Source organism: Phocoena sinus, chromosome 8 (assembly GCF_008692025.1).
Source record: "Phocoena sinus isolate mPhoSin1 chromosome 8, mPhoSin1.pri, whole genome shotgun sequence".
Classification (NCBI taxonomy): domain Eukaryota; kingdom Metazoa; phylum Chordata; class Mammalia; order Artiodactyla; family Phocoenidae; genus Phocoena; species Phocoena sinus.
The window spans coordinates 107,860,367-107,885,273 of record NC_045770.1 but is presented as its reverse complement, the minus strand read 5'-3'; the positions used below and the strand labels follow the sequence as shown (position 1 = coordinate 107,885,273).

General features: G+C 54.3%; 2 protein-coding genes across 7 annotated transcripts in view; one reads left to right on the top strand and one right to left on the bottom strand.

Annotated features, from left to right (window-relative positions):
• Nucleotides 1-1,180, bottom strand: part of NADSYN1 (NAD synthetase 1) — a 35,286-nt gene extending 34,106 nt beyond the window's left edge. For 2 of the 4 annotated variants that reach the window (XM_032638833.1, XM_032638830.1), the window contains exon 1: nucleotides 927-1,180. Coding sequence is in view for 3 of the 4 variants with exons in the window: in XM_032638830.1 (XP_032494721.1) it covers nucleotides 927-1,011 (85 nt within the window). In the remaining variant the exon portion in view is untranslated. The remainder of the gene's footprint in view (nucleotides 1-926) is intronic. The other 2 variants (XM_032638829.1, XM_032638831.1) reach the window with 1 other exon arrangement.
• Nucleotides 1,181-5,310: 4,130 nt separating this feature from the next.
• Nucleotides 5,311-23,116, top strand: DHCR7 (7-dehydrocholesterol reductase). 3 transcript variants are annotated; one of them, XM_032638842.1, is made up of 9 exons: nucleotides 5,311-5,387; nucleotides 10,444-10,573; nucleotides 12,936-13,033; nucleotides 13,598-13,820; nucleotides 15,260-15,350; nucleotides 16,112-16,325; nucleotides 18,186-18,390; nucleotides 18,558-18,689; nucleotides 21,429-23,116. In XM_032638842.1, exons 2-9 carry the CDS (start codon nucleotides 10,547-10,549, stop codon nucleotides 21,891-21,893), a joined length of 1,455 nt encoding a protein of 484 aa, XP_032494733.1. In that variant the 5' UTR covers nucleotides 5,311-5,387; nucleotides 10,444-10,546; the 3' UTR covers nucleotides 21,894-23,116. The 3 variants fall into 3 exon arrangements, with proteins under 3 accessions (XP_032494733.1, XP_032494735.1, XP_032494734.1); XM_032638844.1 differs by having other exon boundaries at nucleotides 5,370-5,387; nucleotides 10,444-10,559; nucleotides 21,429-22,273; XM_032638843.1 differs by lacking the exon at nucleotides 5,311-5,387 and adding an exon at nucleotides 12,816-12,832 and having other exon boundaries at nucleotides 10,440-10,573; nucleotides 21,429-22,273.
• Nucleotides 23,117-24,907: the final 1,791 nt, after the last annotated feature.

Below are 24,907 nucleotides of genomic sequence, written 5' to 3'. Positions count from 1 at the left end.
CCTGCAGGGCTGACCCTCAGCACCAAGGAGGAGCAGGGCGGGGCGAGGGGGGAGTCACACACTGGTAGTTTATTAACCAGCAGATGCAGAAGACCCTGTGTAGGGAGAAGGGAGGACCCAAAGGCACCAGCAGCAGGTACCAGCCGCCTCTGGGTTTGAGCAGCAGGCCGGGGAGGAAAGGCTGGCCAAGTGGAGACTCAGCTCTGGCCACCGAGACTGCCTCTCCTCACTCCAACTAGATTTGCTCTGAGCTCTGATGAGATGAAAGCAGGTTGAGATCGACAAAAACAAAAAGGATGAAAGTCCGAGGCACATGGCCACTAAGATGCCCTCGCCTGAATCATTCTGTTTTTCCCACGGTTGGCAACTCTGCTGCAGTAACCAGCTGAGGACAGCCAGTCTGAGGTGGCTGAGCCTGCAGGGTCGCCCAGGGCAGCCCCATTTCAGGTGTAGATGTCAACAGTGCAAACTTGCGCTTTCAAAGGTGAGCTGGTGCAGGTGACAACTGTATGAGGACCCCCGTCACACACACACAACGAACACACCTAGTCTCTAAGCTGGGGGGCTCACCCCTATTCCACTTCCCTCTTTGGGTCGGTTTCAGCTCTAGAAATGTCACATGCGACCCCAAAGATATTTGAGGACAGGTTCACCCCAGCCCTCCCATCTCCACCTCCACGGCCAGACTTTTCTTACCACGTGTACATACCACGTGTCCCCGGGCACTGTAACCCACTCCGCACCCCTATTCATGAGGAGGACCCGGGCACTTACGGGCACAGGCGTGGTCATAAGATAGCTTATCTTATCTGTCCCCATGCCAACGGCCACGAGTTTCTCCAGAGCAAGGCTGCGTGTGCGTCACAGCAAGCCTGGCGGCCAGAATGGACCTTCGCCCCTCTGCCCCACGCCGCCCCTAGACTCACTCTTTAAAATCCTTTGCAAATTGCCCTCGAAGTCCAGGGCCCACTGGTTGAGCGCGCAGGTGGCCACGGTCACCTTCCGGCCCATCCTGGCTGCAGTCGCCTGGGCAAAAGGCCGGCCGGACGGTGGGTCTTTCTGTCCTAGGGAGACAGGCGGCCGCGGCTCGTGTCCTTCCGGGTTGCCCCGTCCCGTCCCGCCAGGCCCTGCAGGGACAGGACAGCAGAGCCCCAGCGTCAGGCCCCGCCGCGATCTCCCCGCCCTCGCCCCGCCCAGCCCGCCCAGCCCCGCCCAGCCCCCGCCCCCGCCCAGCCCAGCCCCGCCCAGCCCGCCGAGCTCTCCGCCGCGCCTGCGCAGGAGGGAGGCCCGCGGAGCCGCGAGTGCTCGGCAAGGGTGCCAGCGCGCTACCCCCGCCCGCGCCGCCCCGACTCTGACCGGGCAGGTGGGACGGTCGCCAAGTCCTGGAGTGCAGGTGGAGAGGGGCCGGCCCGCCCGCGTGCCCCCATACCTCCCCGCAAACTGCATCTTAATACGCTTGTGCAACTTTATTTTCCCCCGTGATATTAATTACGTTCTTTTGGTTATTTCTGCATTTGTCACTGCACTGTAGGAATAAAGCCCACTTTATCCGTTCAGAACGGGCGGGCATTTAAGTTAGCAGCGCTGTGCCAGCACACACGCGCACTGCTATTTTCATTCCCGTAATGCATCGCGTGTGAGGGCAACTAGTTTCTCTACGCCTTCCGTTGCCAGTTTCCCCTGGAGCTGCACTTACCTGCGCCTCGCTCGCCGGGCCTAGGATATGCATACGTGCAACTTTACTAAATGTTACCCAATTTCCTCTCTGAAGCATTTGAACCTATTCACTACCAGCAGTTTTTCAGGTTTTGTTTTCACATTTCACCCTTTAGTCCCCTTAGGGTAAGAATTCATTTTTTTCCCCTTGTGAATAAGTGGCTGGCTGACCATCGTTGATGGAATAGGCCATCCTTTTCTACTGGTTTGCAATGCTGCCTCTGCCATCCATACTGTACACGTTTTCACATTTCAGACAAACGTGTATCCTGTTTACAAAGTAATGCTTGTTCGTGAGCTTCAATTTGGAAATTTCAGAAAACCACAAAAATGTTTATATGTTCATTCATTTAATCCTCACTTCGACCCTTTGGGGCAGTTTTCATTGCTAGAAATACCTCAGTTCTTTCCAGTATGCTCAAATATCTCCTGCCAACCATGGCTGATTCTAGGCCTTGGGCAGGGAAGGAGCAAATCCTCCAATGTCTGTTTGGAGCAGAAAATAAGCACGTTCTCCAAAAATGATGGGAACATGTTATTTGAAAAGAAAGAATCAGTTTGGAGGGGTTCCCGCTGGCCAAGTATGGGACAATATGGGAACTTTAGAAAAAAGTAAATGACAGTACAGGATCGTAACTCAATGAGCAAAAAATCTATTAGTCCATTCTGACAAAAAGTTAAGAGAGGGAAATTCTTTACAGAAAAATGCCAACAAATAAATATTGAAAGGTTGAGGAAGTTAGATCACCCTTTTTGCATCAGGAAGTTTGGTTCAGGCAAGAGTCATCATTAAATGCTAGATAATTGGACCGAGGGTTATTTGTGAGCAGTGTATTTACAGTTTCAAAGTATCACTCCACAGCTTACGCGTTAATCATGAGAGGAAAAATGGAGACTTTTGGCGGATACCACCTGAACCACACGATCAAACTTGCCATCAACAAAGGGACAAAGTGACATCATGTTGCCTCCTGCTGGGATGCATGAAGATATGACATCTGGGTAGTCATCCTGCCCCACAATGCATAACCTAGAAGCGAGGACAACAGCCAAACCCAATCAAGAGACTTGCTGTGAAAAGCCAGCCTTGACTCTTCAAAATCGTCAAGGACGGAAAAGAAACAATAAAACAAACTGGAAAGCACTGCTGGGGCAGTGGTGTAGATGAAAGCAGGCTAAGGAGCTAAAGGCACAGTGTGGTTCCCCGATTGGATCCTGGGTTTTTTTTTTTTTTTTTTTTTGCGGTACGCGGGCCTCTCACTGCTGTGGCCTCTCCCGTTGCGGAGCACAGGCTCCGGACGCGCAGGCTCAGCGGCCATGGCGGCATGTGGGATCTTCCCGGACCGGGGCACAAACCCGCGTCCCCTGCATCGGCAGGCGGACTCTCAACCACTGCGCCACCAGGGAAGCCCGATCCTGGGTTTTTTTAAATGAGCAACAAACAACATGATTGGGACAACTGCAGGGAGCTGAATATGGGTAATATATTAGACAATAACATTGAATGGATATTAAATTTCCAGCATGTGTTCATCCTATTTTGGTAAAGTGGAAGAATGTCCTTGTTTTTAGGAGATGGATACTGAAATATTCAGGAGGGAGGTATCATCTGTAGCTAATTAGTGGTTCAGGGAGGGGGGGAAAGGAGGGGATACACACACCTACACAGCGAGCGAGAAAGAGAGAGAGAGAGAGAGAGAGAGAGAGAGAGAGAGAGAGAGAGAGAAATTAAATACGGCAAACTGTTGACGGCTGCTGAATCTAAGTATGCGGGTGTTCACTTTACTATTTATTCAACTGGTTTGCATGTTGGACATTTTCAAAATAAAAGACTACGGGGGAAAAACATGTCTCTGTGAGGGACACAGAGATGGCCATCCAGATCCCTCTGCCAGTAAGCCGATGCCCCAGATGTTGGAAGTTGGGGTCAGCAGCAGACACCTTCAGCCCCCCTCCCCTCCAGGGGCTGCCTGGGTTGCACAGCTGCCCAACCCAAGGTCATGCCCTTGCTAGGGCAGGGGTATATGAAGGAGGCTTGGCCATTCCTGCTGTCCACAGAAATAATCAATAAACCAACCTATAAGAGGAATAGAAGAGTGTTATTTGAGGCAAACTGAGGATTAGAGCCCAGGAGACGCTGATTCAAGAAGCGATTAAGGGCTTCCCTGGTGACGCAGTGGTTGAGAGTCCGCCTGCCGATGCAGGGGACGCGGGTTCGTGCCCCGGTCCGGGAAGATCCCACATGCTGCAGAGCGGCTGGGCCCACGAGCCATGGCCGCTGGGCCTGCGCGTCCAGAGCCTGTGCTCCGCAACGGTGGAGGCCACAACAGTGAGAGGCCCGCGTACCGCAAAAAAAAAAAAAAGAAGCGATTAAAACTACAAAATGGGAGAGGCTTCTAAAGGCAAAACCCCCCAAAATGAGAAAAGTTGCTTGTTAAGAATTGAAATTGCAGTTGGCAAGAAGTAAGAGCGCTTGTTAAGCAAGGATTGGTTGGGGTCCAACATGGTTGCATAGTTACAAGAGGAGACCTTGAGCCTTTCAAGGTTACAGCGGGCAGCCAGCAGCTATTGTTCTGAGAACAGCTGGTGGTGTCCTTGAGGCTGACACAGTCCAGAAAATTCAAGTTCTCAGTCATGTAGGAACATGCCTGAAACCATGTCCACAAAGGCCACCCAGATCCATTTCAAATGCCTGAACCATAGTCACTCCCTTTTGATTTTTTAAACGCATTCTTTTCTTTAATGGTTAAAGCAGACGTACACCGCACATTTAATAGGCCACAAACAGGCTGTTTTGGTGAGCCTGAAGTTCAGGGTGAACCACGTACAAGCCGGAATGACTCCCTCACACCTTGACCTGTGAACATTTATCACTGCCCAGGGGACAACTCTGAGGGGCTGTCTTATTAGGGGGCTCCCCCACGTGGTTGACCTAAGCTGCTGCTCGCATCCCCACTCAGCTTCTCTCTCCACCCAGCCCTGCACGCTGTGAGCGCGCCCTAAACTCCACCTCCCGGTCCCTTCCTGGGGGGCCTGTGGTGGCCTCCTAGCGGCGGGCTCTCCCTGACACCCCTGAATAAAACTGCTACCCACACACCCTGCTTTGATCTTCTCCACACCACTTTCCACCATCTGACACCCTATATGCCTGCCCGATTGTTTCTTGATTACGCTCCACCACTACCGCGCGTGCGCCCCAAGAGCAGGGATTTTGGTCTGTTTTGTGGGTTGTTGTGGACCCGGCAATCTGTACACCACAGGCTCAGCGTGGGCTGCGCGCCTTTGAAGCCCCTTTGGCAGAAGAGGAAACTGAGGCTGGGGAGCTAAGCCGCTTGCCCACGACCACCGCTGGGGACGAACCCCCCTCCCCACCCCCCTCCCCACCCCCCAGCCTGGGCGGGGCTCCCCGGCCCTTAGGGAGGCTGTGCGCGGGACTGGCCCTCAGCCGTCAATCTCGTGCCCAGCGGCTGCCGAATGGAGCGCGCGGTGGCCCGGAGTCAGCTCAGGGGGTGGGGCGAGGCGCCGCAGCCAATCGCGGGGCGCGAGGGCGCCGGGCCTTACAGGGCCCGTCTCCGATTGGTCATCTGCCATTACGCCACATCTTGGGACCACCAGCTTGGAGCGCGCGAGTAGGAGCGGGTGAGGAGCCGGGCGCGGAGACTGACGCGCAGGTAAGCGGGCCAGCTGCGTAAGTGTGAGACGCGCGCAGGGGAGCGGGGGGCGAGCAGATCCGGGGGCGTGCGCAGGTCAGGGGTGGGATGGGTGCGCGCAGGAGCGTGGAGGGGGGCTAGTGCTCTGGCGAGGAGGAGATGCGTGCTCAGGTGGGCAGGGGTGCGTGCGTGCAGGTGAGCAGAGGCCGGGGATCTAGGGGCGCAGGTTGGCCACCCGAAGACGGCCTTTCGGAGATGCTCCGTTCCCCGGTGGTCGGGAGATCCCGGAGGAGCCGGGGCGGGGCGGAGCCAGGTGGGTGCTTCCTGGGCCGGGTGGGCCGGTTCCTTCCTCGGTGCCCCGCGTGAGCGGATGCAGTTTTCTGTTGAGGAGACGCGGATAATTTGTCTTTGCTCACCGAGAAGGTGGGAGCAGGTAGCAGGAGACTCTGAATTGCTTTACTAGGAATAGATTAATGGGGGGGGGTGAGGGGGGGGTCGATGCACGGCGGGCAGGGCAGGGAGTGCTCACAAAAGACCAAACGCTCCCTCTTTTCTTTTCCAGCCTTCCCGACTAACTTAAATAATGATGTATTGCCCCTTTCCGGGACATTTTATAATTTTATGAAAAAGGTTTTTAAGGGTAGGAATTGCTCTGGTGAGATTCCCGACAAAAGGTAAAGAAAGGAGACAGGAAAGTTGGAAATGAGGAATCGTGTTTATCGAAAGTGGTGTGTGAGACCTGTCATTTACTAGGTGTCTCCTGAGTGTCCGGCACTGGGCTGGGTGCTTTGACCTTAATTCTCAGAACAACCTGTGTGTACTTGGCATCGCCCCCATCTTACAGATGAGGGGACTGAGGCTCCCGAGAGGTGAAGTGACATGTAGAGTCATGTACTTAGCGGCAGAGCAGGGGTTCAAACCCAGAGATACCGGCGACATGACTTTGGTTTGGGGGGAATAGCCCCGTCGGCAATGCCTGCATTTAGTAGGGGGGTGGGGGTGGGGATGAGAAGCTGAGAAGCTTGGGATTTGCAGAGGCCAGGTGGTGGTTGAGCAGCCCCAGGCACCTTGAAGGTCCCCAGGAAGGCGGCAGGAACAGGCCTGAGGAGGATGGAGTTACCCCACCTGCAGGACACTCGCCCCTCAAAAACCAGGACGGTTTGCCAGGCAGAAACCCAGAAACAACCATGCACAATTAATTCTTGGAAAACTTCCCACAAAATCCTTTTACGTAACTACTGCTGCTAAAAAAAAAAGTGGCAGATTTATGCAGCAGACCTACCTATTTACGTAGAAGATCTACCTAGTAGAAAGCTGCTTTCTAAGATCAGAGAAAGTGAAGAAGCAAACTTACAAAAGAATTTAGAGGTAAACGAATTTTGGGGGAAAAAAAGGAGGGAGAGTGGGTGTGTATCGTGTGACAAGTAGCTCGTGAGACAATCCGGAGGATACACAGCAAGATTCAGTGACTCCAGGGGCTGGGTTGAGGGGATTTGTTGTCTGACTTTCAAACTTCTGTTGCAGTGATGGTGTTACAGTGAGCGTATATTTTGCAACTTTCAAAACACAGAAACCCTGTAAACCTGCAGTTTACCCTTTCGAATTAGAGGTCAGCGTTTCTGGAATTTCCTTCCAGGGCTCACATGTATTTCTGGAGGCCTCAGAAGCGCCCCAGGAGCGGGCTGCCGTGCCCCAGCCAGGACCTCAACCCTCCCCAGAGAAGCCAGGCCGGAGCTGTCCGGTGCCAAGAGCAGCCTCTGCATTTGTCAATCGAGGCTTGTGAATTTTATGTGCCAGTTGAGGGAGTGACCACACCATCGGCAGAGGGCCCGGGGGAGGGGGGGATGCAAAAAAGCTGCAGGAAAACCCAAGAATGACCCCCGAAATCACTCCGCTATGCCTTGAGAGCAGATGACCTCCCCGACCCCGGAGGGAGCCGCAGATGTTTCCAGAATTGTGGCTCTAAGGACTCCAAGAGCTGTTACAACAACTCATTTCATCGTTGATAAATTCTTTTATTACACAAGTGTCCACTAGAAAGACTAGGAAAAGGCGGGGCGGGGGGGAAAGCCCACGTGGATGTCCCACACTACTGAGGGTTTGGGTATACGGCTTTTTGAATAGCTTTTTGGTGATAGACCGTCTTGCGGCTTGCCCTTGTGCTGTAACATACCAGGGAACTTTTTTCCACGTTAAGCTCATTCTTTTTAACAGTTGGTGAGTATTCCCCTGCACCGGTGTGTCAGTGTTTCTCTCACCTGTGGGTTTACACAGCCATCTGTATGTGTCCCAGGATAAATTCGTACAAGTAAATGCTGGGTCAACCTGAAGGTCTACCTGGCCTCTGAAACTGTTCTCCCACCAGGAGAGCAGCTGCCCAGCTCTCACGGGTTCTGAATTGTATCATTCCTTTAAGTCCAAGTTGGGGCATGTCTGTATTTTTCAGTGTCTGCCACTCCTTGGACTAACAAATTTCCAAAACAGAAGCCCTGCTGTTCCGTAACATTCCAACTAAATGTTTCTGTATGTATGTTAGGGTAGTACCTGGCGCAGCACTCAGAAAGATTGGCTCTCGTCATCACTACTCTGAATTTTACTCCACAGCCTCCCAAGTGTGTCACAGAGGGTGGCGTGCCCGCAGACCCAGCTCCGTCCCTGTAGGTCTGCGCTAGCAACTTGTTCCACTTTCCTCGCCTCAGCCCCCTCATCTGTAAAATGGGCCTAATGACGGCAACTCTCCAGGATTGGGGTGGGAATTCTATGAGCGAATGGGTGCTCGGAGCTTGGTAGGTGCTCAATAAACAGTCGCCACCTATGATAGGTTGTATCATCCGGTATCTCACGTTCTTTTAATACCCTGCGGCTTCCCCATCCGGAGTCAGAGCCTGCTTCCCCTCCCCTTGAAAGCTGGTGGGCTTGTGACTCAGCGTAGCCAGATGAATGTGCTGGGCTGACGCGGGGCAGAAAAGGCAGCTCGGGCACCTCCTCCCACTGCCTTGAGTCCGCCACGCTGGGAGGAAGCCCAAGCTAGCCCACACCGAGCGAGCACGTGATGAGCCGCCGCTCCGGGACACCCCAGGCCATAGCTACTTAGCCAGCCTCCCCAGATTCCCAACCCACGGGAACAAAGGACGAAAGACTGTTTGTTTGTTTTGTTTTGACCGCACCCCTCAGCTTGTGGGATCTTAGTTCCCCGACTGGGGATTGAACCTGTGCCCTTAGCAGTGAAAGCATGGAGTCCTAACCGCTGGACCGCCAGGGAAGTCCCGAAAGATTGTTGTTTTAAACCTCTACATTGAGGAGTGATGAGCTGTGCAGTGGGTAACAGAACCCTCTGGGGTTGGGCCTTGCAGGTGCATCCCCCTTAGACCTCTGACAGGCCAAACGTCACCCCGATGCCCTGTGTGAGCCCCGCTGAGCCTTCCTGAGGCCTGGGTGGTGCTGGTGGCGGTGTCGGCAGTAGCCGACTCTCTGGGGCGGACTCTGATGGGGCTTGGGTGGGGCTCTGAGCACTTGGCCCCGTGACCTCATTTACCCGACAGAGTAAGTTACTTTGCGGATGAGGAAACCAAGCCTAGCGGAGAACTTGCAGCCTTGAGGGTGACATCTGGGCCTCCTGGGGGTTCACCATGCCATCCCATCCCTGCCGTGGTCCTGGGTCTCTGATGCATCTCCAAATACCAAACCCTCAAGATGCCGAAAGAACTGCCACGGGGCTTAAGCCTTCTGTTGTGTGCACCCCGAGCTGTCGATGGTGATGTTCTCAGCTATAGAACATTGGAGGCACTCACCTGGACTGCTTTGCTGTGAGGAGCCCACAGACGTCTCCCCCGCCGGGGCCATGTAGTGGCCAGACTGGCCCTTGAGGTTCTCGCTATGATTGCAGGACGCCTTCAGCAAAAACCATCATGGAATGTTGAGGAACGAGATTTATTGCTCACAGGTCCTGTGGGTACATGCGGCCAGATTGTGGGTAGAAAGAGGGTGTGGGTGTGGGGCTGGACTCTACCTTTATGAGCGCGTGAGGGCTGGGTGTCTAGGGTTTCACGGGGTCACTCTTTATTGGTGAATTTAAAGCATAGGAACAGGAATTAGGGTGTGGGAAGGGAGCAGCGCGGTTACTCAAGCTGTCAGTCGCTGGGTTACCCCGGACTTCCTGAATGAGGGCCCTTCGTGGGTTGGGGGACGCCTCGGTCCTTATCTGGTGGTTCTGCTGGTGGCTATGTGTTTATTCAAGGTGGATGGCTTTTGAAATGGATGCTTACTGTCAGGCACTTACACTACATCATCCCAAACCCTCAGGAGAAACATCCCTTTATCTTTGGCCTGTGGAACTCAAAATCCGGCCCAGGGAGCTGACCAGGGTGCCAGAAAGCCCCCAGGCATTTCCCTGGCTCCTTCCCGGGTGTGGACACGAAACCTCCTTTATCCAGCTTTAACAACAAGCGCAGAACCTCGTGTGTGTGTGAGTGTGTGTGTGTGTGTGTGTGTGTGTGTGTGTGTGTGTGTGTGTTGGGGGGGCTTTGATGCCCCAAGACACTCAGGAAGGTCACGGGTCCAGTAAGTCTGCTGAGAACCAGCCTCCGAGCCCAGATTACTGTCAGTGATGCCCTGTATTCTTGGGCTCTCACTGGCTCCTAGAACGTGCGGTGGGAATGTGTAGGCTCTAGCCGGGCTTGATCCGGGTCGATCTTGTAGAAGCGGTTCAGAGGCACGTGCGCTGCCTGGTGTGAGTCTGCAAAGAAGCCAGCTTTGGCTCGTTGCTCTTCACCAGCTCTGCGTCCGCCGTGTTGAGGCTCATCTGCAAGACAACTCCTCCGGGAAGCCCTCCATCCAGCTCTGCCCGTTGTTAATCAGTGCTCACTCTTCGGCAGACGGTGTGGGTGCCAGGCAGAGAAGCTGCGTGATACGATTGCCTTCTCCCGGGGGATCCCCACCCGTGGGGGCCTCTTGCGCTTTAGAACCCCTAGGCGCCGAGCTCGCGCCTTTCACTTGGTCCCAGCGGTGGGCCTCGAGAAAATACCATCTGGGCCCTTATCTCCCTTTGTTCCCCTGAGTCTCTTCGTGTCCCCTGCAGGACTTTGTTCAGCGGGTTGAAAAGGATCAAGCAGGCCTTGTGGAGCGTGGGAATCTAGCGACTCGAAAGGGGGCAGTTCGAGAAGGAAAACCTGCGTTCTGCCATGAAACCACTTGGTAAGAGGTTGGAGGTAAGCCCATCTCAGCACTGCGGCTCCTGGGCAAAGGCAGTGACTTTTCAGCTCTGGAAAAGTAAAGGCAGCTGGTCCATCAGCTCCTGGTATCAATTCTCGTCTGACTCTTAGCAAAACAATAAATTACATCCAGAATACCACCCTGTGCCCTATTTTCAGCCATCTACTGCCAAGGATGTTACTTACACCTTTATTAAAAATTCAGTGCTTACGACAGAGGGGTGAATGAACGCTATTATAAGCTCAGAATAATTATTTGGGCTTGTTTTAATCCCTAGAAGAACGCTTTTGGCTTTCCACATTTAGCTCTCAGCCTGTACATTTCTGGCCCTTTTGCAACTTTCCAGCACGTTAGATCAGAGTAGCTGCTATGTACCAGGCTCGGTATTCTGTGTTTTGGGGCTGTAAAGATGGGTGGTCCCGGCCCATAAGGAACTCTTCAGCCTGCCTTGTACATCACAGATGCTCCATAAACTAACCTGTGTAAATTAACTTAAGTGATGTGGCTGCAGTTTTCATTACTGAAAAATTGTAAATGAACACACAGTTGTATTAAAGTAATTCATGTTCCCATTTAGAATAAAATCAGTGTTAAGAGGCTTATATACAAAGTGAACAGTTCCGTGACTCATCTCATAGCCTCACTTCCCAGAAGCGAATACTTTTCATTCTCTTAGCTACTTTTGTGTGGTTTTCACCTGCTTCTATCTAAACCATTTCCTTTCAGCACTCCCAGCTTTACACGTTTCCTTCTATACATCTAGTAGTCAGTCAGTAATCAGAGTTTACATGGTCCTGGCAAAGTTATTATTATTTACTGTTAAGCCAAGTAATGTACTATCATTATGGTTTGGGTTTTTTTCCCCCTTTGTATGGCTTTTTAATCTTTCTGGAGTTAATGGTTGCCTCACTTTTTCCATATACTCAGGTTTCTATGTATCTATCACTAATTTTTTTTCTGCATGTTTTAACAGAGCCATCATACATATCAATAATTTTTCTACACACTCGAACACAACAAAATGTGTCATTTCCATTCCTCCCTCACCCCTGTAGCCATTCATCTGGTGCCGGTGTGGACTGGTTACTGTCTGGTCCACTACGCACTGTTATCTGGGGACTTCCTTTTGTCCTTTCACTGGGCATTTCTTTAGCAGCTTTCTTGGATCCTGTGTCTTCTCTGAATAATAGTTAACCTGGGAATAGAATTGTAGGTTGAAATTAGTTTCCGTCAGAATTTTGAGTTTTCCGCCCTTGTTTTCTAGAATCCAGCTTGCTGCTAGCATGACTCTTAATCCTGGACTTTTTTCTCAAAGCTTTTAAGATATCTTTTTTTTTAATGCCTGATATTTTGAACCTTGACAATTGTGAACTTGTTCTAGACGTGGAGATGTCACTGCTTCCCCCGTATTATGACCTCTGGTTGGCTTGTATGTTGGTACAAGATGAGTGGCTATGGGTGGGAGAGAGGAATGGAAATGATAAATTGTGTTGGGAGTATGTAGAAAAATTATTAATATGTATGATAGCTCTGTTAGAGCATTCAGAAAAAAAAATTAGTGATAGATGCATAGAAACCTTAGGAAATGGAAAAAGTGAGGCAACCATTAACTCCAGGAAAAATAAAAAGTCATATACTGAGGAGGGGACATTTTATATGAGACCTGAATGAGGAGACCTGTAAAGCGTGTTCTAAGTAGCAGGTGTCATGAACAAGATAAACCACATTTAAGGATTGGTAGGGAAATCTAGAAAAATGGTACAGATGAACCAGTTTGCAAGGCAGCAGAAGAGACACAGATGTAGAGAACAAACGTACGGACACCAAGGGGGGAAAGTGGCAGGGGAGGTGGGGGTAGTGGTGGTGGTGTGATGAACTGGGAGATTGGGATTCACATGTATACACTAATATGTATAAAGTAGATAACTAATAAGAACCTGCTTATAACAAATAAATAAATAAAATTAAAAAAAAAAAAAGGATTGGTAGAGACCTTCTTGTGCCTGGAGCAGAGGGTATGAAGGGAGAGTGGGGAAGAGGGGAGGAAGGAGCACATTGTGGGAGGGTTCTGAGCCACAGGCGTCCGGGTTCACGTAGTAAGAAGGATGTTCTGCTGTCGTTGGAAAATGAATTGAGACAGGCAAGAGCAGAAGTAGGGCCATGTGGGAGGTTATTGCGGGTTCCAGGAGTGAGTCTAAGATGCACTGATCTCTTCCCTGCCTGGAATCTCCCATCTAGGACAAGATAAAGAATAGGTGAATGAAGGAGGCCAGCCCTGTGGGGCCTGTGAACAGTGGCAGGGAGGTGCAGTGTCCGTTTGCCACGGGACGATCTGAACGCAGTGTCTCCTTCCCTCAGGGCCCAATGGCTGCAAAGTCGCAATCCAACGACCCCAAAACCAAGAGTCCTGGCAGCGTCAGCAAGGCTGCGACCCACGGGCAGTGGGGCCGTGCCTGGTAAGGCTCTCACCCATCTTCCCAGCTAGAAAGTAAAGTGGAATCTCAGTGAGAGGTTGCCAGCCTTTGGGATTTCGCGAACCTATTTAAAAAATCCTTTTTATCAGCAAGGCTATCATTAGTAGCGGTTTCCCCTTTCAGAGAGTGAGGAATTACAAGAAGAAGAAACTAAAAACTGATTCCAAGGAGAACTGGTGCCCTCGTACCGCCCTCACTGTGTAGCGCATGGGGGTCATGGTTGTCGAGCCATAGCGTGCTGGGGACTTGGTGAATGTCCCCCATGGCCCGGAACGGGAAGCCTCTGGCCACCTGGGTTGTGAAAGGCCTTCTGCCTTTCGTGCCCTGGGCCCTGGGCTTTCTGGGGGTGCCCACGGGTCTGTCGGCCTTCAGTGGATCATGCAGGTGGGGTGCCTTCCCCAGGCAGTGGGGGCCTTTGCGCCGCGAGCTGACAGCCTTCTCTTGGGAAGCGCTGGCGGGTTTGCACGTGGAGCAGAGCATCCCGTGCGTCGGGTCGGAGGGTCAGGAGGGCGCCACGTGACCTCCTACCGTCCGTCCGCCCCACAGGGAGGTGGACTGGTTTTCCCTGGCAAGCGTCACCTTCCTGCTGCTGTTTGCACCCCTCATCGTGTACTATTTCATCATGGCCTGCGACCAGTACAGCTGCTCCCTGACGGCCCCCTTGGTGGACATCGCCACCGGGCAGGCTCGACTCTCGGACATCTGGGCCAAGACGCCACCTGTGACGACGAAAGCGGCCCAGATCTACGTGGCATGGGTCACGTTCCAGGTCAGCCCTCCCGGCCTCTGGCCACCATGGGCGGGGCTCCACCTCTGCAGAGCGTCCCCTCCTGCCGGGACGGTCCTGGCCCCTTGTCAGGGGTGGAGTCCTGGCTCACACTGGCGTCCTCATTCCCGGGACCCAGCAGGGAATCACCTGCAGCCCGACGGACTTAGCTCTGTCTTCAGATCAAGGGCACCTGGTGGCATTTCAGTGTCCGACTCGCTTTCCGCTGAGCCTCCTCGAGGTTCAGGGCTGTGCCCAGCCCTGCGGGGACCTGCTGAGCAGGAAGCAGGACCCCGTGGCAAAGCGTGAGGTCGTGGCCCACCAGGGAAGCCCCACGCACAATGGGGAGCTTATCCTAAAGGGCCGCTCTCGGTCTCAGCAAAGCCAAGGCTGTGTCCCCAGACCTGTCCAAGGACAGCCTTGGCTCTGCTGTGACCCCACGGGCCTCCCAACCAGGAGGAGTTCATCAGAAGGCTGTCTGCGCCATGAACTTGGAGAGCAGGTGGTGTTTATCATCTGAACCCAGGAGGTTTCCAGGGAAACGGTGCTGTGCGATGCCACCCCGTCCCCGCCCTGGGGTTCCCTGCCCTGAAGGAAGGCTTTGACCACTACTAGCTGTTTCTCCCCACGTTCCCAGCTTTCGAGCTTCAGATTCCCTCTCATTTCAGATCTCTTGGTCCCTTTGGGTAAAAGGTGATTCAGAGCAGCGAGAGTCACAGTAGAGCCTAAAGGCAGGAACAACCCACGTGTCCGTCGACAGATATGGACACACACAATGTGGTGCATCCACGTGGTGGGCTGGTGTTCTGCCGTGAAAAGGAAGGAAGGTCTGACAGGCTACAGCGTGGACGGACCTTCAGAACATGGTGCTCAGTGAAAGAAATTAGCAACGAAGGGACAAATCCTGTGTGATTCTGTTTATGTGAAAAGTGCAGGGTAGGCAAATCCATGGAGACAGAAAGTGGGTTAGTGGTTGTCAGGGGCTGATGGGCAGGGGCCGAGGGGAGTGGCTGCTTGTGGGTGTGGGGTTCCCTTTTGGGGGGGTGAAACTGTTCTATAATTAGACATTGGGGAGGGCTGCACGAGCTCGGGAGCGCACTGAACACTTTCGGCGAACACTTTCAAAGGGTGAGTCGTACAGAACGTGAACTAGTGGGCTGTCCCGAGGGGAGTGGCCGAGTCCCGTGGGGAGACGGCTCGGGCGCTCTGAGTAGTGATGAGTTTCCTGTTCAGGGCCCCCTTCAAAGCCCGCAGTCAGCCTGCAGCCAGAGCTCCCGGAGCTGTAGACTCTTCTGGAAGAAATAGCTGGCTATGAGTAGGCTCTCTCCCATTCCTTCCCGCCTTCCCATTTATCATCTCGGTTAATAAAGCACGGCTGTGTCGAAGCACAGCCAGGCCCCCCCAGCTCGCAGGGGATTTAGCGGAAAATCTCTGTGGCTCAGGTACTTCTGTACGTGCTGCTTCCTGACTTCTGCCACAAGTTTCTGCCGGGCTACGTGGGGGGCGTTCAGGAGGGCGCCATGACTCCTGCAGGTAAGCTGGGCCCCGCCCCTGCTGCCCACCACTTGTGACAGCTCTGCCCTCCCTTCATCTCACGGGGCCTCCCCCCACCCCCGCCCCCGTGCAGCTTCCATCCCAAAGGCTGCCCCCGGACAAAGTAAAAACTTTGCTTGGGAATTTCCACACCCCGGGACCGCCCCAGCTTCGAGGTGGGAAGTCACCTTGTCAGTCGGGGAACGGAACGCGCCCTGCCCCGCACTGGCTGTGTAGCTGGGCTCACGGAGCATCTCCCCGGCGGCGATACTTCGAGTCCCGCAGGGGCACCTGGTGGGGCGGGGCTTTTGTTAAGGGGTCCTTGGGGCTGCCTGGCCCATTCATTCCCCGCAGTCACTGAGACCCCACCCCAGCACACAGAGAGCACCTGGTCCCTCAGGGAGACTGCTGGGTCCCCAGCCAGGTACCCTAGGGGACGCTCGTCCGCTTCTGCTGTGGCTCAGCCCCAGCCTCCGGCAAACCGCAGGCTGGTGACTCAGCCTCTGGCTGGTTCCAGACATTCTGCACCCTCTCACCCTTCCAGGACCTCGGCAAGCAGGAGCGGTTAGTCCCCAGCTCACAGCGTGAGGTGTACCGCGGGCATTTTGACCCTAGGGGCCCAAATTGCAACAGCAGCTGACGGGCTGTCAAGCCTGGGGTCTGGGGACCCCGGGAGCTGAGGCCCAGAAAGGCGGCAGGGCCGGAGCCAGGAGCTGTTACAGCTGGGAGAACGCCTCCAATCTGCCCTCCTCCCTCTGCAGGAATCGTCAACAAGTATGAGATCAACGGCCTACAAGCCTGGCTCATCACGCACCTCCTCTGGTTTGCTAATTCCTACCTCCTCGCCTGCTTCTCTCCCACCATCATCTTTGACAACTGGATCCCGCTGCTCTGGTGTGCCAACATTCTGGGCTACGCTGTCTCCACCTTCGCCATGATCAAGGGCTACTTCTTCCCCACCGATGCCCGAGACTGGTACGTCCTCAGCGGCCGGTCGAGCCCAAGATGGAGAGTAGGTGCCTTTTTCTGTTACCTTGGGCTGGGAGGTTGCAGGGCCCTGAGGATTGAGAATCCTTGAAGGAGGAGCTTAAAGGAACCTGATGGACTCTGGGAAGCATCCTTTCCAAATGTCTGGGTGGCTTCTCCCGCCTTAGGGAGGATGCAGTTGAAGATGGCCGAGTCCATCCCTGGTGGCCGAGCTGTGTCGCGTAGGGCTGTCAGGGAGCAGGGGGGTGGAAAAGGCAGCTTCTGGTTGGGCGGCAAAGGCAGTCCATCACCTCTTTTTCTGGGACGTCAATGTGGCCTGAAACAGTCTTAGTGAGGAGTCCTGTTTTCTCAGTGGCTTTAATGTAAGAACTTGCCAGGGAGAGCCTTACTGATTGGTGTCCATTCTCATGGGGCCCTGGGTTGGATAGTTATCAACCATGCATCCATCTCTCCTTCATCTATCCATATATCCAGTTCTTCATCCATTCATCCACCCACCCATCCACCCATCTGTCCATCCATCCACCCATCCAACTCATCCATCCATCCACCTACCAGTGCACCCATCCACCTACCAGTGCACCCATCCACCCATCCATCCATTCATCCATCCATCTCCCCATCCAACCACCTACCCATCTATCCATCCCCCATCCCTTCCTCCACCCCTCCCTCCCTCCCTCCCCTCCTGTCTCCCTGTATCCATCCATTCACCCATGAACCCATTCATCCAGCCCATTCATCCATCCATCCATTTGTCCATCCATCCACTTATCCATCCATCCACTTATTCCCCCCATCCCTCCCTCCCCGCCTCCTTACATCCGTCCATTCATCAAGAGATGTTTGTTGGGTTCCTCCTGTAGACAGGTGTAGGCAGTGGGGCTTTAGGTGTAAACAAGATTCTTATTCTCGGGGTGCTTACATTTTAGTTTGGGGGTCCAAATGAAAATAAAGTATGTTTCCTTTAACTGTTACACCTAAACTCTTAGGAAATGTGTTTGGTTGGTGGTACTTTGAGCTTGTGTGAATTTTTTTTATCAAATAATGAGGCTGGTCTTCTATGACTCATGGAAATCATTTTCTCTGCTTTATAATCACATCCCCTATTGTAGACTTTGTATATTTGGCTTCTTTCTACTTATCCTAACTGAGGGAAATGGACACGAAAATATGTTTCTCTGACTAGTACAGAAATCCCTGTGTATGTACAGCAAGTTATACTTAATGAAGGTCTCCACATGGGTTATCATGGCTGATTCTCTGATCACTCCTGGAGAGGGCTATGGGTCAGGTAACCAAGGTAATGAAACATTAAACTTGCCCAGCAAGGGATGGGTGTGGGCCCTGGAGCCAGGCACCCGGCTCTAAGCAGCGTGCTTTTTTTCACATCTACCTTGGCATCACTTATAACTCCACTTGCCCACGGGAGACCCGAATGCCCTGTGAGTCTTTCAGAATAAAATCTCTGTCCAGTCGAGCCAGTTGGGCAGCTCACCTGTGCTGTGCCTCCAGGGAGCCTGGAGTGGGGAGGGAGGACCCTGGGTGCTGGCCCAAGGGAGGCTTAAGCACAGATATAGTCTCCCCACCTTCCTTGGAGCAGAGCAAAAGCAACTCAAGGGCCAGAGGTGAACGAGGAGTGAAGCACCGAGTCTGCGGGGGGAGAGGGAGGCTGACGCGACCTCTGCCTGCCGCATCCCTGCAGTTCACGGCAGGTCTCCCCCCAGGTCATCTCTCTTGGGCCTGCCGTACCCGGGCTGGGCTGAGCACCTGTGTCCGTGCCAGCCGAGTAGGCCACTTGTGAGACGCGCTCGTTAACGACACGCATCTGTTCTTTGTATTTTAAAGCAAATTCACAGGCAATTTCCTTTACAACTACATGATGGGCGTTGAGTTTAACCCCCGAATTGGGGAGTGGTTTGACTTCAAGCTCTTCTTCAATGGACGCCCCGGGATCGTCGCCTGGACCCTCATCAACCTGTCCTTCGCAGCCAAGCAGCAGGAGCTCTACGGCCACGTGACCAACTCCATGGTCTTGGTCAACATCCTGCAGGTAGCCTCTCTGTGGCCCAGCGGGGTGGGAGCTCTGACACCCGGTGGGCGCTGGGGAAACCTGAAAGCCAGATAGTTTTCAAAAGACCGTAATCTGCCACCTTTACATGGGGGTCGGCCCCCTTCCTGTGCGTCTCTGGTCAGTACACGGCCGCTTCTGTGTTGCAGGCCATCTATGTGCTGGACTTCTTTTGGAACGAAACCTGGTACCTGAAAACCATTGACATCTGCCACGACCACTTTGGGTGGTACCTGGGCTGGGGGGACTGCGTCTGGCTGCCGTACCTCTACACGTTGCAGGTGAGAAGCAGGGGCAGGGAGCCCCCCGTGACGCATGCCCAGCACAGCAGCACTGAGCTGTAAGGTCCCCGGGCACCCCCAGCGCTGCCCTCGGAGCAGACACAGCTGAGCACATGCCGAGCCTTGTCGTCACCCAAGTGTCTGTTTTTTTTGGGGGTGTGGGGTGGCACCAGAACCTGGAGAAGGGAGGCTGCTCCCCTGTTTTAGGAAGAAGAGAAGGCTTAGTGTACGAGTCAGCACAGGCCACTGTAACAAATACCATGGACCAGGCGGCTTAAACAACAGGGTCCATTGTCTCCCCGTCTGGAGGCTGGAATCCGAGACCCAGGTGTGGGCAGGGCTGGTCCTCCTGAGGCCTCTCTCCTCGGCGTGTAGACGGCCGTCTCCTCCCTGTGTCCTCACGGGGTCGTCCCTCTGTGTGTGTCTGTGTCCTGACCTCCTCTTATAAGAACACCAGTCCTGTGGGATCAGGACCCACCCTAGTGGCCGCATTTTACCTTCCTCACCTCTTGAAAGAAAGACATGCGACTCCAAAGACAGTCACATTCTGGGATGCTGGGTGTCAGGACTCCGACATGTGAATCTGGGGGACACAGCTCAGCCCATAGACTGAGAGAAGAAGATGATACGGAGTAAACTTTGGGTCAAAAGAAACGTTTTGGGGGATCTGGGTGGATGGAGGTGGGTATTTGTATTCATGTGTGTTCAAATCTCAAGGCTGAAAGGATGAGAGGCCTTTTTTCCTTCCGTCATTTGCATTTAAGCTTTGAGTATGTACACGCAAGAGTGGAGGAGATGCAGGGGGCCCTGCGCTCTCGGAGCTCACAGCTGGCAGGGAGAGTCCCTGACACAGGCAGTCCAGTGCGGGGAGGGGGAGCTGGACAGGAAGTGGGGTGCTGACCCCTGAGAGAGGGCCAAGGAGGAGCCCCCAGCCAGTAGGTGGGGGTCACAGCCAGGCTGAGAGCAGAATGATGAGTCTGAGGGTAAGAACATTCCAGAAAGGTGGAGTGGGGAATATATCAGGGTGGGGGAGAGGGCAGAGGGGGACATTTAAGGCATGAGACAGTTCAGCGTGGCTGGGACACAGGACATGGGGGTGGCAGGAAGCCTTGCCCGATTGGAGGCTGGAGGATCAGAGGCCAGCACCGGGTGGGAGGCCTACAAGAGGGGAGTGTTCCAGGCGAGAAGAGGTTGCTGGGGGTTGGGGGGCACAGGCTCCGGGAAAAGTTCCCACGAGTAATGAATCAGGCCGGGTCCCCAGGAGGGCCTCAGCACACGCTGCAGAGTCGAGGGTAGAAACCTCAACTGGGGAGCCCGAGGGACCTGGGTTTGCACCTCTGTAGGGCTGCCAGCCGGGGGAGGGGGCCTTGAACTCGTCCCTGAGCATCTCTGAAAAAGCAGGGCGGACATCACCTCCGTTAGGGCTGGGCACCCTCGTTCCTGCACCGCCATGTTCTGAGGCTGTTGGGGGATAGGGGAGAGGCCTCATCATGAAGCCCGCCGCACCCCTCCCAGCTCACAGAGGACAGCCCTGCTTTCCTCTGCGGGGCATGCGGGCTCCTGTGTAGGGTGGCTGCTTCAGAGGCCTGGCCAGATGCCCACCTGCCCGTTCTGTAAGCAGGTATGAAGAGGTGTGGCGGTGGGGGAGGGAGCAGGTTCTAGGGCACTTGAGTGGTTAGCGGTGGCCTGCCTTAAACAGGACGTGCAGGAGTGGTGAGGACCAATGCTGACAGACCTTGTCGGCTGGCCAGGGTGTGCACAGGCAGGTGGCGAGGGGTTGCAGCCAGTCCTGCAGGCGGTGATAACGGGGCCCGTGGTACCTGGCTGACTGCCCTGTGTGGCAGCGTGAAGCAGGATCGCTGGGAGAGCAGGAAAATCACAGCAGAGTGAACAGGCTTGAGGGGAGAGAGCCCTGGGCTGGGGCCACCAGTTCTGGACTCTGGTCCCCACGCTGAATCCTCTGGACGGACCCTCTGGACTCATTTCTCTGCTTGGCTGGTTGCAGGCTCACCGGTTCCCTGATTTTGTGAACACTGCTTTCCAAGCATGCAAAGCATTGGCAGTAGATCACACACACCCACACACACACACACACACCCACACGTATGTGTGTTTATTTGATTACGTGACTCTGGTGCATTGAAGTCCAAAATCTTCTGGGCAGCCAGCAGGCTGGAGGTCCAGGGAAGAGTTGGTATTGCAGCTGGGTCTGAAGGCCGTCCGCTGGTGGAATTCACTCTTATTCCAGGGACTCTTTTATGCTTAGGGCCTTCCACCGATTAGGCGAGGCCCACCTACATTGCAGAGGGTGGTCTGCTTCAGTCAGTCTAATCGGAAACGTTAATCCCATCTAAAAAATACCTTCGTAACAGCTAACGTTTGCCCAAGCGTCTGGGTCCCGTGGCCTAGCCAATGTGACACATTAAATTAACCGTCACTATTATATTCAAATAATACTTGTAATGTTGTTATATAATGTGTATACCATATACGATATACATGTGTATGTATGTATGTGTAGACAGATAGGAGGGTAGGTAGGTGGATATGCAAATTTTCATGTTTACTTGTCTGATCCCACAGCAGCCCTCCGAGGCAGGCGCTTCCATTTACAGGAGAGGAAACTGAGGTGGGGCACGGGGGCAGCCGGTCGGGTGCACAGCAGGGGTTTGAACCCAGGCCGTGCTCCCGAGCCCGCGGTCCCGCTCAGCCCGCTGACCTCTCCCGCTCGCCCTGCAGGGTCTGTACCTGGTGTACCACCCCGTGCAGCTGCCCACCCGCTACTCCCTGGGCGTCCTGCTGCTGGGCCTGCTGGGCTACTACATCTTCCGGATGGCCAACCATCAGAAGGACCTTTTCCGCCGCACGGACGGGCGCTGCGTGATCTGGGGCAGGAAGCCCAGGGTCATCGAGTGTTCCTTCACGTCGGCCAATGAGCAGAAGCACCGCAGCAAGCTGCTGGTGTCCGGCTTCTGGGGCGTGGCCCGCCACTTCAACTACACCGGCGACCTGATGGGCAGCCTGGCGTACTGCCTGGCCTGCGGTGGCGGCCACCTCCTGCCCTACTTCTACATCATCTACATGGCCATCCTGCTGACCCACCGCTGCCTACGGGACGAGCACCGCTGTGCTAACAAGTACGGCCGCGACTGGGAGCGCTACACGGCCGCCGTGCCTTACCGCCTGCTGCCCGGAATCTTCTAAAGGGCCGCCCCGGGAGGAGCCCCCAGCGGGGCAGGGAGGAGAGCTGGAGTCAGGTCCGCTGGGGCAGCAGGATCTCCGCGCCGCACTCCAGGAGCCTCTGCGTCCTCACCTGTAAAATGCAAACAGCCCGGCACTTGTCCTGAGTGGAATTGCGGGGGCGCCGACTGCCTTCTCGCCAGCAGAAGTGACCAGCTTTCTCCGTGCAGTGTCCCCAGGGTGGGAGGATGACCTGGCTGGCTCGCAGATGACGCTGTTTCTTCTCTGGGGTCTGAGCCGCCCGCTGCCCAGACAGCAGGAGTCCGACACTGAACGGGATGTCTTCCAGCCCCCGTGGTCAGTCCTGCCCTTACTCTTGCTAAATAAAGTAGAAGTGGACACGTAAGCTGTGCCAGTTATCAACTGACGGCCTTTCAGCTCCAGGTGCAGCCTGCATCACCTGCTCTGCGGTAGTGAGCTGTGCCCTTCACACTTCTCTCCTTCGCCCGTGCACCTCGTTACATTTGTCTGTAGAGGGCGCTAAGGGATGCTGCATGAGTAGGGGCATCTTCTGGTTCTGGTTCTTGTACAGACTTGGCCCAGGCAACCCAGAGAACTTGGCCACACCATCCGGGGGCCTCACCCAAGCCTTCCCCAAGGAGACCTGAACCCCAGCCTCGGGGACGGGACACCCTTCACGTGTTTTCTTACCTTGGGCACACTCCTTGACCCGTAGGTATTCTGGGTTTTTTTTTTTTTTTTTTTTTCCAATTTACTTATTTATCTTTGGCTGCGTTGGGTCTTCATTGCTGCGCACGGGCTTTCTCTAGTTGTGGCGAGTGGGGGCTACTCTTCATTGCAGTGCACGGGCTTCTCGCTGCAGTGGCTTCTCTTGTTGCGGAGCACGGGTTCTAGGCGCGCAGGCTTCAGTAGTTGTGGCACGTGGGCTTCAGTAGTGGTGGCTTGTGGGCTCTAGAGTGCAGGCTCAGTAGTTGTGGCGCACGGGCTTAGTTGCTCCGTGACACGTGGGATCTTCCCGGACCAGGGCTCAAACCCATGTCCTCTGCATTGGCAGGTGGGTTCTTAACGACTGCGCCACCAGGGAAGTCCCCACAGGTATTCTTGACAGCTCCCTTTAGACGTTATGCCCTAGTCGAGTTAATAATTCTTTATCCAGGTATATCTGGGATGTATTGCAGGTTTGGTTCCAGACCACCCCAATAAAGCGATTATCACAATAAAGCGAACCACACGAGTTTTTTGGCTTCCCAGTGCATAGAAAAGTTAGGTTTACACGATTCTGTACTCTTTTAAGTATGAAATAGCATTGTCTTAAAAGACAGTGTATACACCTTGATTTAAAAAAGCTTTATTGCTAAAAAATGCCAAAACGATGACCATGGTAACATCACAGGTCACTGATCACAGATCACCGTTAACAAATAGAAAGAAAAGTTTGAAGTACTGCCAGAAATGGCAAGATGTGACACAGAGACACAAAGTGAGCAAATGCTATTGGAAAAGTGGCACCGGTAGACTTGCTGGATGCAGGGTCACCAGAAACCTTCAGTCTGTAAAAAGCGTGATTATCTGCGAAGCACGATAAAGTAGATGTGCCTGTTTTAAACTTTCCCTGTTCAGACTTCTTTGTGGTTTGTCTCCCAGTGGGGCCTGGCCATAGACAAGGGCTCAGTTTCTGGTGTGTAGAGGCGATGCCCAGGGAACTTTGGATCAGATGCTTGGGTCCTGCCTCAAAGCTTTGGGTACCGATCACGGGATTCAGGGGAGGGGTCCACACTTTCCCCACCGTTGGCCCTCTGTTGGGGCCACTCTTGTGCTGGGTGTGAGAATCCATTCTGTTTGCCAAAGGAAGAAATTCCAGTTTGGCCGCCTGCCCCCAACAAAAGAGCAAAAGAGCGGAGAAGCCACAAAGATGGCAGCGCTAGGCTTGCTTCACATCTGGAGGAACCGAGGACTGGAGTGTGCTGGGGGTCCCGCTCCCTGGACAGGGGGGGCAGGTGCAGGGCAACGCCTCCCCTGCTCAGTCTACAACTGGTTGAGCAAAGACAGGCGGCCTCCTGAGCAGCCGGGAGGGGATCGGAGCTTGGGGCCCACCTGGGCCGACTTAAGAGCCGTGATTTTCCGATGCTGGTACCCCACCCCTGCCCATGGAGCTCATGGGTCAAAGGGGGTCCCAGGTGTTTGTACTGTCACCAGCCACACAAGTGGTTTGAGTACCAGGCCAGAGCAGTGAACTCCCACCGGGATGGCGCTGCGTACGGTGGGCCCCGCCGTTTCCTCCCAGTCACTGTGTGAATTCATTTTAAGGAGGCTGGAGGGTGGTGGCTGTGAGCTCAGACCCTGGCTTCCCTATTCGACAGCTGTGTGACCACGGCCCGGCAATTGCCCTCTCTGTGCCTTGTTGTCCTTGTTTGAAAAATAAGGGCGATTATTGTTTTCTTGCCTTGTGTGAGGTTTCTCAGCCAGATTTCCCGGGAGAGCTCTGGGTTTGAACCTTGGATCTGCCTCTCAGTTTGCCAAGTTTCGTTCGCGTGTTAGCGTCTTGGAGCTGGGCTGCGCTTTGACCTGTTTTGCTCCGCGTGCTCAGCTAACACAGTGAGGCAGGGCGCCCCGTGCCATAGGGTAGGTTTTTCTGCCCTCCCTCACCTCCTCTGCATGTGGATGAAACCCAGTGCCCCCTCTCCGGGCAAGCACTGGGGAGCCCGGAGCTCCACCTTTGTGCATGGTGAGGTTGGCGTAGGTGGTGGGGGGAAAGGATGGTCCACACCGGAGATGCGCTGCCCACGGCGGTGGGCTTGGCTTCACTGCTATCTTCAGGGAGAGCTATCCCAGGAGGGACAGAGGCCTGGGGGTGTTCCTCCAGTTCTTGGCGCTCACCTGGATGTGGGTGTTGTTTCGATCCTGACAAGGCAGGCCAGGCAGTGACCCAGCCAGGTTCTCTGGGTGAGAGGCTGAGTTGAATAGAGTGTGCAAAATCAAGATGTGAGTCCACACCGCACGCTTCTTTTCTGGCAAGG

Coding starts and splice junctions, on each gene's coding strand:
- DHCR7 (XM_032638842.1), top strand. CDS start 10,547: ATGAAACCACTTGGTAAGAGGTTGGAG. Junction 16,326..18,185: donor CCCACCGATGCCCGAGACTG/GTACGTCCTCAG, acceptor TGTATTTTAAAG/CAAATTCACAGGCAATTTCC. Junction 18,690..21,428: donor CGTACCTCTACACGTTGCAG/GTGAGAAGCAGG, acceptor CTCGCCCTGCAG/GGTCTGTACCTGGTGTACCA.